At 40.5% G+C, this 13430-nt stretch overlaps 1 protein-coding gene across 1 annotated transcript; it reads left to right on the top strand.

The window, feature by feature from the left end:
• The first annotated feature begins 1767 nt into the window (after positions 1 to 1767).
• On the top strand, positions 1768 to 13108 carry LOC121921830 (zinc finger protein 665-like). The gene is made up of 5 exons (XM_042450433.1): positions 1768 to 3154; positions 3764 to 3890; positions 4934 to 5001; positions 5706 to 5832; positions 8278 to 13108. The coding sequence occupies exons 1-5, from the start codon at positions 2903 to 2905 to the stop codon at positions 10329 to 10331; spliced, it is 2628 nt and encodes an 875-aa protein (XP_042306367.1). The 5' UTR covers positions 1768 to 2902; the 3' UTR covers positions 10332 to 13108.
• The last annotated feature ends 322 nt before the right edge of the window (positions 13109 to 13430 follow it).

Genomic DNA, 13430 nt, shown 5'->3' with positions numbered 1-13430 from the left:
CTGGTCCCCCTTGGAGGAGCCCCCTGAAGTCCTCCCCAGTGGGGTTGTTTCTCTCCCTCCCAGAGTGGGGTCCAGGGGTCTCCTTTGGCTGGGACTGACATGGAGCATCCAGGCAGGGGAGGCTTTGAGGGGGGGGGGAGAAGAGAAGGTGCCCCCAGACAAAGAGAGCTATCCCAGTTTGCTATTCTGGGGTGTCCTGAAAAGTGGGGGTTGCTGCTTTGGTTCTTCTCTCCCTTTTCTTTAATGCCAGGGAGGGAGAAGGAGGGGAGGAGCTGGGAGGGTGTTCTCCCAGGAGCCCAGAGGATTTGAGCAACCTTAAGGACTAGTCACTGTTGGGGGGCATTTTGCAGATGTGGGGAAATGCCATAGCCCTCTGTTACTGACCTCCCCAGTTTCTCCCATAGCTGCTGACTGCAGCGGCAAAGACAGCACAGCAGCCTCCCAGGAGCCCTGTAGCTCTCTAGCTAAGCATGCAGTGGTTATGTCTGGGAGATCAGTAAGTGACCCATCTCTTCCTGGCTATCTGCCATCAGGCGATTGCAACGTGTAGGTTGTAGACTGATTGCACCAACAGGATTAACATGGGTATGTTTAGTCTGGAGAAGAGAAGATTAAGAGAGATATGAGAGCCCGTTTTAATATTTTAAGGAGTGTCACATTGAGGATGGAGCAAGCTTCTTTTCTGCTGCTCCAAAGAAGAGGACACTGCACGCCGCAGGAGCACCAAAAAGCTATGGCAGTGGTGGAAAATGTGGCTTTTTTTCCAGCGCAAAAAGGAGTGCATTTTGCCACTTCTTTTTGGGCTGAAAAAACGCCCAGTCGGGGCCAGGGTATGTGATTGTTGATGCCCCTTTCTGGGGATCAAAGGGGCAGTGTCAAGATGCCCCTTCAGGGCTGTCTGTTTTGGTCCTTAGTCTTTTTTCAAAGAATCTAAATTTTTTGACTTATTATAGTCGGACGTCCGTATCTGTAGGGGGTTCATTCCAGACCCCTCCCCCTGAGGATATCAAAATCCATGCATGCTCAAGTCCCTTTTTTCTTAATGGCAGTGCGGCATGCGTGTGTCCCCTAGCGCTGCCATTAAGAAAAATGGGGCTTGCTGTCCAGGGATGGTTAAATCGATGGATGGCAAGTCTGCTGATCCAGATGGCAGACTGTATGTTAATATCATGTTTTAAAATTACACAGTTTTGTTTTTGTTCTTTTTAAGCTTTTTTTTGTGAGCCATCTTGGGTCCAATTAGGAAGAAAGACAGTATACAATAAAATAAATAAATTAATAAGTATTTGTAGTATGACTATTAGGCTTTTGATTCTTTGGAGAAGCAAAAGGAAAATCAAAGAGTAATCTAGGCATCAGCAGAACACACTTGATGAATCGCTGCTGCTGAGGCACCCTACTTTGAGGGTCCTGTGCAAGTATTTGCTTTGTTCCAGAAACGCAGCTCACTGTTATAGATACAGACCAGAGCTCCATCTGCTAAAGCAGCATACTGTAGAAAAGGGGAGAGAATTGCTTGTAATAATCTAATATAATGTAAGTTTTACATAATATATTAAAAATAATAATAGAATAATTTTGTTGTCATAAAATATTATATTATTGAATTCAAAGACATAGCCATATTGGTTTGGAAAACTAGTATGCAAAGGGATCTTCTAGCATCTTTGAGACTAACTGAAAGAGAGAAATTGGTAGCATGAGCTTTCATAGACTTGAATCCCATGTATCTGAGAAAATAGACTGAAGTCTGTGAAAGTTTGTGCTACCAGCTTCTCTCTTTCAGTTAGGCTCAAAGTTGCTACAAGAACATTTTGCATACTGACAAATGTAAGAGTAGTACTGCACCAGTGAAAACAGGAGGCTTTTAACATGTGCTACTGTTCTTGTTTGTTGCTTTTCAGTGGAAGTAGTAGTATGTCAGTTGCTTTTCACTCCTATTGACAATATATAATAAATAGCTCTATTGATGCCCTAATCATTTTTAATTTTTTGTATGCTTTTAAAGATGTGACTTGCTTCTGTTTCAGTTTTTATAGGCCACCTTGAGTCCCAGGGCTGGGGAAGAGGCAGAGTGTAAATGAACAGAATAATTATTTCAATTATAATACCAAGATATATTTAAAATTAGGAAATAATTTTGTTCTCACTATATTGTCTAGTTTATACATATTCAAACATATATATGCAGGCATGCACAGACATATACAGTTGATGTGTTGAGGTTAAAAAGACAATAATTGATGAGCTTTTGAACTGAATGAAAGCATTACCTTAAGTAAATTTCAAGGTCATTTTGTGCAAAAGAGGCTTATGGAGAAGGAGACAACAGCGGAAGGAGTCATGGAGGATGGTATGGACATTGTAGCTGGGATGGGATGGCTTGTGGAAGGCTGAGAAAGGGAACGTGGGATTGGGGGCCAGATAGGAAAAGGCCTCGGTGAGAGAAGGATACAGAATTACTTAGCTCTCGGAAATAAAGCCCTTGTTGTAGGTGAACGAATCTCCCCAACTCTCTTCACTAACTTTGGTCATTCATCTGCCCATTCCCGCAGGGAGGAGACCTGGTGGCTACCTGGAATTGTCCATCTTCTTTCCTATACCATATGGTAATAATTCTTAACAAAGTCTTGCAAAGTCAAGTATTGGAGCGGAGACTTTTGATGGAATCTTTATTCTAATGGAGGTGGAAGAAGAGTAACGTTGATGCTTTTGTCAAACTCATTAGTGCACAGATCAAAGATGGACAAACCAGACTCAGCTGGACTTGAAGCAGGAAGAGGGCCTGATGGCATGAGTTTTGAGAGCAGTGGAGAATTCTGGGAAAGAACCGTGCAGAGGTTCCTGAGTGGGGACCTTGCCAGCTCAGACATAGAGCGTCAGCACTTCAGACATTTCTCCTATGAAGAGGGCAAGGCCCCCCCGAGAGGTTTGCAGACGCCTCCACCATCTCTGCCACCAGTGGCTGAAGCCAAAAGAACAGACCAAGCATCAGATCTTGGATCTGGTGATCCTGGAACAGTTTCTGACCATCCTGCCCTCAGAGATGGAGAAATGGGTCAGAGAATGTGGGGCAGAGACCTGTTCTCAGGCGGTGGCCCTGGCAGAAGGTTTCCTCCTGAGTCAGGCTGAGAATGTAAAAGAGGAAGAACAGGTTAGAGCATTTCCTCTTGGTGTCTCTAAAGCTGAGATGGATGGATTGATTAAATATATATCTTAGCTTTCTTCCAAGATGGAACCGAGTATTGGCGGGGGTGGGGGAGAATAAGCAGGATATGGACCCTATGCTCCTTTTTTCTCCTTGTCTACCCCTATTGCTCCCCACCATAGCCACTGCTTACTCTATTGTTCTACTCAGAGTTGCCCCCAGAAATTGCTTTAAAAGCAAGGGTGTGTGAGGAGCACGGGCATTGTTTTAAAGTTGAATAATTCTTCTTTAAAGCAAGCTTTATGTTCCTTGTGAACTGTGTTTTCAAAGGAAGGTCCAGATGTTTACTGATGCTGTTGCACAAACAGATGTGGCAGTGTGTGTGACTTTGCAGTGGCCACATTTAGGTGTATACCACCCCTCCTGTTTAGGAAGGAATGTGCTCCCATCCACACCCATAAACCAACCAGTCCTACTCTGAGGGGCAAAACATGTTTGAATTGTTAATTTTTTTTCTTGTGATCCTTGTGTATAAAATTCTCAGACCTATCAGTTTTAAAAATCGTTTTCTAATGTTTCTCTATATTGAATTGGGAATTCTCACTGCTTTTTCAGACCAAATATTTCCATGTGGAAGTTGAGTCTTATCAGTCTTTATCAGAGGAGTTTCCATTAGACACCGCCAAAGGTTCCTGTTGGAGGGAGCTCAAGCAGGAGGATGACAGCACTGTGGCCTTGCAGGGTAAGAACGAACTCTCTGAGCTTAATTGTTTTTGTATCTCATGCCTGTGTAAGTTCCCTCTGAAAGTGTTTAGGGATTTTTTGTCAGTTCAAGATAGTGGAAGTGGAAGTACACATGCGGTGTGACTGGGCCTGTAGATGTACAACTAGGGGTTTGTCTTCACTGGCCCCACTACTCCAGGCTGCCCCAAATTTCCCCAATTACATGTGCTCTCTTCACAGTGATGACGAGTAATACAATACCCAGTTGTCACCTGGCACCACTGCTGAACTCACAACAAGGTGTCCAGTCATGTTACTGATGCTGGGACACTCGTTCTGACCTCAGCAACCACAATGATGGTGCCGAGTGGATAGCTGTGAATATGTGGGAAAGCAGTCACCTATCATTGCTGAGGAGAGACCAGAAAACATGGAGCAAAAAGTAAGGTTTGTAAATTCAGGTTAAGGGAAGGAAATGCCAGATTAGGTGTGGACGTCATGAAGACAGTCCATTCCCAATTTGAGGTTTTGGTCCTGCGTTATGTAAACAGAATGCAGGAAGCCTGGGAGAAACCCAGAGTAAATAATCCATGCAGAGTAACCCTGGATGTATTTTTGGTTGCAAAATAAATGTTATTCAGCATGAGGCCTGGATATCACAATGAATTCAAAACAGATTATTGACAGGCACAATTCAAAGTCCTTTTTATGATATAGAAAGCTCTCTGGGTAACTTCCAGACTGTCTGAAAGTCCTGCCCATGTTCTGAGATCCTCAGGGAACGGCCTGTTCTCAGTCCCAGTGCCTTCAAAGGTATGCTTGGTAAGGACATGGGAGAGAATCTTCTCAATACCTGCTCCCAGCCTATGGAACTCTCCACCATAGCAGATTAGGCTAGCGTGGTCTCCTTCTGCCAACAGGTGGAGATGTTTTTCTTTGAACCCGCATTTGGCGATTAAGTGACTGCACAGAAAAGTCTTTAATTGGGTTTAAGGACTGCAACTGTAACCACTGAAACAAGTCCATGTGATCAGCTTTCTACTATTTTGGTCTCTCACACAGGGGCTGGAATGATGCTATCTAGTTCTCAGTTGTCTCTTCCTCTTTGGGATAGCCCAGAACCAGTTCAGGTAAGGAGAAGAATTCCTTGGCAAAAGAACTGGTGCAGCCTGGGTTTCCCTAGTTCCAGGCTTACATCCCTAATAGCAGTACCTGAGAATTTTGTCTCTGTTTGCTTTGGTTTATAAAAAACGACCAAAGCTAATCAGTTTCTGTTAATGGAAAGAAGTGGAGTTTTTAAAAATAGGAAGGGAACTATCTAAAAAGAGAGACATCAATCTTGGCCCAGGAGTTTGGGCAATGCATTCTTAAAAGCCTGGGTTCAACCAATCTAGTCTTAGATTAAAATTCTCTGTATCTTTTCTTGGCTACACGTGAAAGGGGAGTGGATAGATATTCCCATCCCTCCTTACTAGATCCAAACAATTCTCTTTCCTTCTGTTTGCTTCTGGCAAATTGAAGGCTGTAAGATCGTAACCCCTGGGCAAAGGTGGATGAAGTCCTGCTTGGCCAGATTAAAGGCCCATCTAATCCAGCATGTACTTCCCACAGTGGCCCACCAGGGGCCTCTAGGAATCCTGTAATCCAGGCATGGAAGCCATGGCCCTCTCCCGCTTTTCTTCCCCAGCAGCTGGATTTCAAAGGTATGGTGCTTCTGCTAATAAACCTGTCAAACAACCAACTGAAAGGTTTCAGTCCTAAAGGCCTCTTACACTCTGTTCCTTGATAGCCTTTGTGGGAATAGTGAGCAGGAAATGTTTTCTTTTCCCTCCAGGGTCCAGTGACCTTTGACGATGTGGCTGTCCATTTCTCCCCAGAGGAATGGGCTCTTTTGGATCCTGATCAGAGAGTCCTCCATGCACAGATCATGGAGGAGACCCATCAGATCCTGGCCTCTGTTGGTAAGGCTTCCTCACAGATGATAATTTTATTCCAAAATGCAGTAATCACTATAATGAATCATACCAGTTACTGTAGGATCCTTAAGGCAGAGCTAGGAAATGAAACCCCAATTTGAAGTCGAAGGCTTTCATGGCTGGCATCCATAGTTTTTTGTGGGTTTTTCAGGCTATGTGGCCATGTTCTATAAGAGTTTATTCCTGACATTTCACCAGCATCTGTGGCTGGCATCTTTTGTTGCCATTCAAAAACAAAACAATACACAGATTAACATGGAAATCACTCCTCCCAACCCAGGGTCACGCAGTATATATGTACCCCGCACACATCCATATCAGCATTCTCTGAAGATGTCAGCCACAGATGCTGGCAAAACATCAGGAATGAACTCTTATAGAACATGGCCACATAGCTTGAAAAATCCACAAAAAAAAATAAGAATCCCAATTGTTTTTTGTGGGTTTTTTGAGCTATGTGGCCATGTTATAGAAGAACGGGCAATATACGAAAGTAGCTGTTTGGTCCCTATGTAGACATGTCCACAACTGCATGGTATGCAGTAAACTCCTGCAGCCGTGAGAGGGTCTCTCCTGTCCTTCATACACAAATCAAGGACCATGAGAGACACTGCAGACTGAAAAATCAACAGTAACTTCTGTACAGATTATATTTCTCAGACTATTCCCATGCTAAAGCCTTATTGGCATCTCCTGTGTAAATCCAAAGGGGTTTTCTGTGAGACTTACTATATGTGACAATGGTAAGCATTCATTTATTCAGGACTGAAATACAGCAACCATGAACAAAACCTGATTGATAAGAATCTGTGTAATCAGAAGTGATATTAGTATTTGCTAATATTAGTACTCCATAGTATAAGAATTTAAACATGAAAGCCCTAAATACAGTATTCTATGAAGAACAGAGCCTGGAGCCTAAAAGACCAAGGGGATGATGGTGGGGGCGGGAGGAAGGACACAGAATTTCTTCTTTCCTCCCATTAGTAAATATTTTTTCGCATTCATATTTTTATTTCATTTTTCTTATACAGTATAACATATAAATCAAATTGATCCATCCACAAATGAACTGATTATATTATCTTACATTGATAGTCATTTTGTTAAATCATTCTAACTCCAAAGTATATTTAATTTTTCCTATTTATTTTTATATTGTTGCATTGTTTTTCCATTGATGAGCATCGTCAGTTTATCCATTACTGCTAACTCATTTATTTTTATTTTCCAATCTTCAATTGAGGGACATCCTTCACCCCAATATTTTGCATAAATTATGCGTGCTGCCATTATCCTATATAATAAAATGTTTTTTCCTCATAATTGAGTTTGTCATTTAATTCAAATGTTCTATTTAATAAAAATAAGTCTGAGCTCATCTTGAATTTCTTTTGTAATGTGTCTGATATATTTTTATGAATTTCTTTCCAAAATTGTTTGGCTTTTTTGCAATGCCATTTGGTTCTTTGTATTTCCAACAATTGTTCTTGCTCTTATTCTGAATCTTTGCAAGTCTTGATGGTGTGATCTACCATCTATAAAATAGCTTATAATAATTTTCTTTGAGGTTATTGCATTTGGTGGATTTTAGATTGTGTTTCCAAACTTCCTCACAACTTTTTAATGGAATATGCTTTCCTATATTTTGCATCCACTCCATCATATTTTCCTTGATTGTTTCTCCTTTTAACTCTATATCTAAAAGCATCTTATAGATTCTTGTTATCATATGTTTTTCCTCTTGTGCTAGGATTTTTTTCCAGTTCTCTGGGTTTATTTTCAATACTTGGATCTTAATATCTTTCTTGAAGTTTTCTGAGATTTGTCAATGAACAGCCAGTGGACCTCCATTTTTTCTCTCTGCATTTCTTCCTTTGTTTTTATTCTTTCTTCTTTCTCTGTTTAAATTAAAATATCCTCATATCTGAGCCATTTTTCTTTGTACAGACTCTCTTTTATGGAACACTTCATGTGTAGAAGTCCATCTAGGAATCTTTGTGTATAGATAGTTTTTACATATTGTCCAAGTTTTGTACACTGTTTTTCTTACCAGGTGTTTATTAAATTATTTGTTTGTTTTTCTTGGTCATAGCATAGATAGGCATGCCATCCCTCCTTCATGTTGTCACTTTCTAGACCTAATAGTCTTTTATTTTCTGATGTGATCCACTCTTTAAGCCCAGTGCATTATAGTATATTTGTAGGTTTGGCATGCCCAATCATCCTTTTTCCTTGTGATCTTGCTTCACTGATGTTTTAATCCTTTCCTTTTTTCCTTTCAAGTCTTTTGTCCATACTTTGAATGGTTGTTCACTCATTATAATGCCTCCCATTTTTTTTAAAGGTCCTTTCCATTCACTCCCTTCCTCAATCTCTGAGAGTCCTTTCCACTCATGCTGAGGAATGATTGTTTTGTGTTCTTCCCAGCAGATAACTGGAGGAAGAGCAAGATATGTGCCAAATGCGGGAAGTGTTTTGGGCACAAACGGGAGCTTGTCAGACACCAGAAACGCCACACAGAAGAGGAATGTTCTACCAGAAAGAAGCCATTCAAATGCAATGTATGTGGAAAAAAGTTTGGCCAGAATATGGCACTTGCATTTCACAAGAGGGTCCATGCTGGAAAAAAACGTCGTAGATGTAAAGTCTCGAGGAAAGGATTTAATTACAAATCGCACCATCTGAGCCATCAAGCATCCCACAAAAGAACAAAAACGCACAAATGCCAGGAATGTGGGAAACATTTTGTTTGCAATTCAGTACTAGTCATTCATCAGAGAGTCCACACAGGAGAGAAACCATATAAATGCCTGGAGTGTGGGAAATGTTTTTCTACAACTTCAAGCCTTGTGAATCACCAGAGACGCCACACAGGAGAGAAACCATATAAATGTCAGAACTGTGGCAAATGTTTCTCTACAAATTCAAACCTTGCAAGTCACCACAGAGTCCATACAGGAGTGAAACCATACAAATGCCAGGAGTGTGGGAAATATTTGGCTGACAGGTCCTATCTTCTTGACCACCAAAGAACCCACACAGGAGACAAACCATACCAATGCGAGGAATGTGGGAAGTGCTTTTGTACAAATTCAAGCCTTGCAAGCCACCGAAGAGTCCACACAGGTGTGAAACCACACAAATGCCAGGAGTGTGGAAAATGTTTTGCTCGCAGTTCATACCTTGTGATTCACCGGAGATTACATACAGGAGAGAAACCATATGAATGCAAAGAATGTAGAAAGTACTTTGTTTGCAGATCTGAACTTGTGAGGCACCAGAACAACCATAAAGGAATGAAACCATTTAAATGCCAAGTGTGTGGGAAGTGTTTTTCTCGAAATTCAGTCCTTGTGAGCCATCAAAGAGTCCACACAGGAGAGAAACCGTACAAATGCCAAGAATGTGGGAAATGTTTCGCTCAGAATGCACACCTTATCCGCCACCAGAGAATACATACAGGAGAGAAACCATACAAATGCCAGGAGTGTGAGAAATGTTTTGCTCGTAAAGGACATTTAGTGATCCACCAGAGAGTTCATACAGGGGAGAAACCATATAAATGCCAGGAGTGTGGGAAATCTTTTGCTCACAGTGCATACCTTTTGAGCCACCAGAGAGTCCACACAAGAGAAAAACGACACAAATGTCAGGAGTGTGGAAAATGTTTTTCTAGAAATTTAAGCCTTGTGATCCACCAGAGAGAGCACATAGGAGAGAAACCATACAAATGTCAGGAGTGTGGGAAATGTTTTTCTCACAGTTCACACTTTGTGATTCATCACAGAGTACACACAGGAGAGAAACCATATAAATGTCAGGAATGTGGGAAATGTTTTTCTACAGGTTCAATCCTTGTGGCCCACCTGAAAGTCCACACAGGAGAGAAACCATACCAGTGCCAAGAATGTGGGAAATGTTTTTCCAAAAATGCAAACCTTGAAAGTCACCGGAGAGTCCACACAGGAGAGAAACCATACAAATGCCAGGAGTGTGGGAAATGTTTTGCTCACGGTTCATACCTTGCAATTCACCGGAGGCTCCACACAGGAGAGAAGCCCTACGAATGCCAGGAGTGTGGGAAATATTTTGCTCGCAGGTCATACCTTGTGCAACACAAAAGATTCCACACAGGAGAGAAACCATACAAATGTCAGGAGTGTAGAATATACTTTGTTTGTAGGTCAGAACTTGAGGAGCACCAGAGCAATCATACAGGAGAGCAACCATACAAATGCCAAGTGTGTGGGAAATGTTTTTCTCGAAATTCAACCCTTGTCAGCCATCAGAGAGTCCACACAGGAGAGAAACCATACAAGTGCCAGGAATGTGGGAAATGTTTTGCTCAGAATGCACACCTTGTCATCCACCAAAGAATTCACACAGGAGAGAAACCATACAAATGTCAGGAGTGTGGGAAATGTTTTTCTCAAAATTCAAGCCGTGTGAGTCATCAGAGAATTCACTTAGAAGAAAAATGATACAAATCCGATTAGTGTGGACAATATTTTGCTCAAATGTTCATACCTTGTGAAGCCTAAGAGACTTCACACTGCAAAGAAACCACACAGACACCCAGAGTATGGGACATGTTGTTCTAAAAATACAAGCCCTGTGAGCTACCAGATCCTATATTAATTCGAAGTTGTATAATTAGTGTTCACAATGATGCCTATTTCACGAATTATGAAAATTTAGAATTCCGATTTAAATTTTAAAATACAATTAAAATTTTAAATTTCTGGTTTTTAATTCAAAGAAAATTGAACAAACTTATATAGGTGACATAGGCATCCTGTTTTCTGAGCGATCCCCTTCTAGTTTGGTGTCATCTAAGAATCTGACCTAACATTCATTTTGTTAGTACTGGTCCAAAAATCTGTTAAGGACATCTTGAATATGATCCCATCCTTTGAAATAAAGAGAAGGATTTGGATAGGAGGAAATGCATCAGATGGCTTTCTTCTTGGAGAACAAAGCAGAAGTATAGCTGGGAACTAATTGAGGAGCTGGGTATGGGGAACAAAGAAGTATGAAAAGGAGGAAACATGAATTCTAAAGTGAAGTGGAAAGAGATGGATAAATTATTTCTTTTCTTCATGTTCAGGCAGTCACAACTCAGAGTCTAAAATGCAGGTGTGTGTCCCACCCATGGACCTTTTTGCCTGTGTTTCTTTTTGGCATAAGCAGACTGTGACTCTCCTCAGTTTACTTTCTTTTCATTTCTGTTGAATTTTAAAGGAATACATCACTTAACAATGCCATCTTTACAAAATCTTTTCATGCTCAACCAGCCCCCCTTTTTCTTCCTTATCCTCTGAACAGCAGGCAGTTTTTCGCAGCATTGGAATTAGGCCCTTGTGGTCTTTCCAACTCTAAGATTCTTTGATTCTGTGATTCTAAGGTGAAAGCTGGAGAGTTTGAGGGTTGGGTTGCTGCAGTTTATCTGCAGTAAACAATGCAATAAATGCTTTAGCTGGGAAAGACTGGGATTCAACTCTGCTTATAACTAACAATCTGTAATTCCTTGGAACAATCTATCTGTAATTCCTTGCAAGAACAGTAGAACACAGAGGAAAGTGAAATAAGTGCCTCACCAGCCCCCCTCTCTGTGTTAAAAAAGCATTGGTCTGTATGCTTAGGCACCAAAATAGAAATTATAAGATAGTGGAGGCTAGTTAAACAATTGTTTGATTGATAGATAGATTGATTGATTGATTGAAGTTATACTCTGACATTTTCCCAGTAAGGGATTCAAGGTGGCTTACAGATATATAAAAACAAGCTTAAATTAAAATCCTATTTTATGGAAGTTAAAAAAAGAAATACGGTAACAATATTATTAATAACCATGGTTTAAACAGTTAAAAACACATTTTGAGCCCAGACAGGCTCATACAGAGGGATAGATATCTTGTGCCATATAGGGCTTTATAGGTCATAAGCAGCACTTTGAATTGTGCCTGGAAACAGGCTGCCAGCCAGTGGAGCTGAACAAGGGCATAGTAGCCTGAATAATAATCCTGTAGTCTGCACCGATTAACACTTTGTCTGTCACTCTTTGTAATCACTGAAGTTATTAAGAGAGATCTGAAGGGGTGATATATACCAATCAAAGAAATCTTCTTAACTTTCCTATATGTTGTGATACTTTTTACACACCCAACAGGGACAAGATCCTTTTTATGCAAGTTTTCTTAAATATATTAAAGACCTTGGGTAACATAATTGGTAGTAATTTGTGCTCTTGACACTATCTATCTATCTATCTTATGGTAATGTTATGCACTGATTTGGGTTCTAGTTCATGAAATTTAAGATCTGGAAGTGTGAATAATATATTTATAAAGCAGAAAGCTATGTGTGTTGTGGAGTGTGTGTGTGTGTTGTGTGTGTGTGTGTGTGTGTGTGTGAGAGAGAGAGAGACCAAGAGTCTAGTTCCAGACATGAAGCCAATCTAACTATAAACAATGTTAAGCTAGTATGAGAACTGTGAATTCACCTATAATGAAACTGAGACAGGTGCTGTGTTAAAGGGAAGAACTGATGCAACCAAATAGCTAATGTAATTCAATGACAGATAGCCAAAATCCAATTGTACCTCTAAGGAAGGGACTAATTGTTTAGATAAATGGGGAATGTATATGTCTCTTATCTATTTGGATAAGATAAATCAGCTGATAGGCTAAGGAAGATAAACAGATCAAGCAAAGAAAGAAGCAGACTGACCAAGCATCTGTCTCCATTATAGATAAGGCTGCTGTGCAGCCTCAAAGGGTATGCCATTCCTAGCTGATAATGGCCCTGACCATGCAGATAAAGGCAGACAATGCTGGTAAGAAGCTCTGCTCTCACCTAGGCTATGCTAACGCTATATTTCCCATTCTAATTGTAATACATGCCCTTTATGGGTGACATATATAGCTATGTATTCCACAGATGCCTGTTTCTAAACAGATGGGATCATATTCTGTAGTGGATAAGTAGCTAAATTATATTGGTTAAGATGGTAAAGTTCCTCTAAGTGTTTACTATAGAGATGCCTGTTAAGAAGATATAGAAGATATAACAGTTCTATTCTTATGAAAGTGCAACACCTTACCTGCTATATACTATAATGTAATGTACTGTATGATGCCTTACGTGTAATGCAATGTAATGGAAGTAGTGTGCCTAGGCATTAAAATATCTGTGTTTCTCCCTAGCGGGGTATGTATACTTGTGTATGCCTATTATAAATAGCTGAAAAGACTAATATAAAGTCTACTAATTCTCCAGTATAAATATCTTGAGATTACTATACTGAAGAATACATCGTGGAGTGTCGATGTGAACTTCCTGTTTGGATTTTACTGTTGGTCATGAGTTGGACATCCAGCCGGGGCGGGGGGGATATAGTAATTATTAGTCTAACACACACAAATCTTAACTCCCATGTTGATCATTTCTTCACAGAATTGATTCTACACAAAATATAAAATATAATGTAATGTTAATTGAGCCTACAATATCTTATGACCACATTTTCCATTTCCCTCCTTGGACGCACTTTCCATTTTATAGTACATTGCTTATTTGCT

The sequence above is a fragment of the Sceloporus undulatus genome, chromosome 2 (assembly GCF_019175285.1).
Source record: "Sceloporus undulatus isolate JIND9_A2432 ecotype Alabama chromosome 2, SceUnd_v1.1, whole genome shotgun sequence".
Taxonomy (NCBI): domain Eukaryota; kingdom Metazoa; phylum Chordata; class Lepidosauria; order Squamata; family Phrynosomatidae; genus Sceloporus; species Sceloporus undulatus.
Note: the sequence above shows the minus strand (reverse complement) of the source record. Positions and strands in the feature narration are given on the sequence as shown.

Bases quoted from the DNA above. Each gene is read 5' to 3' on its own strand.
- LOC121921830 (XM_042450433.1), top strand. From the start codon at position 2,903: ATGAAGAGGGCAAGGCCCCCCCGAGAGGTTTGCAGACGCCTCCACCAT. The intron at 3,891-4,933 runs GTAAGAACGAAC...TCTCTCACACAG, and splicing joins CAGCACTGTGGCCTTGCAGG to GGGCTGGAATGATGCTATCT. The intron at 5,002-5,705 runs GTAAGGAGAAGA...TTTTCCCTCCAG, and splicing joins ATAGCCCAGAACCAGTTCAG to GGTCCAGTGACCTTTGACGA.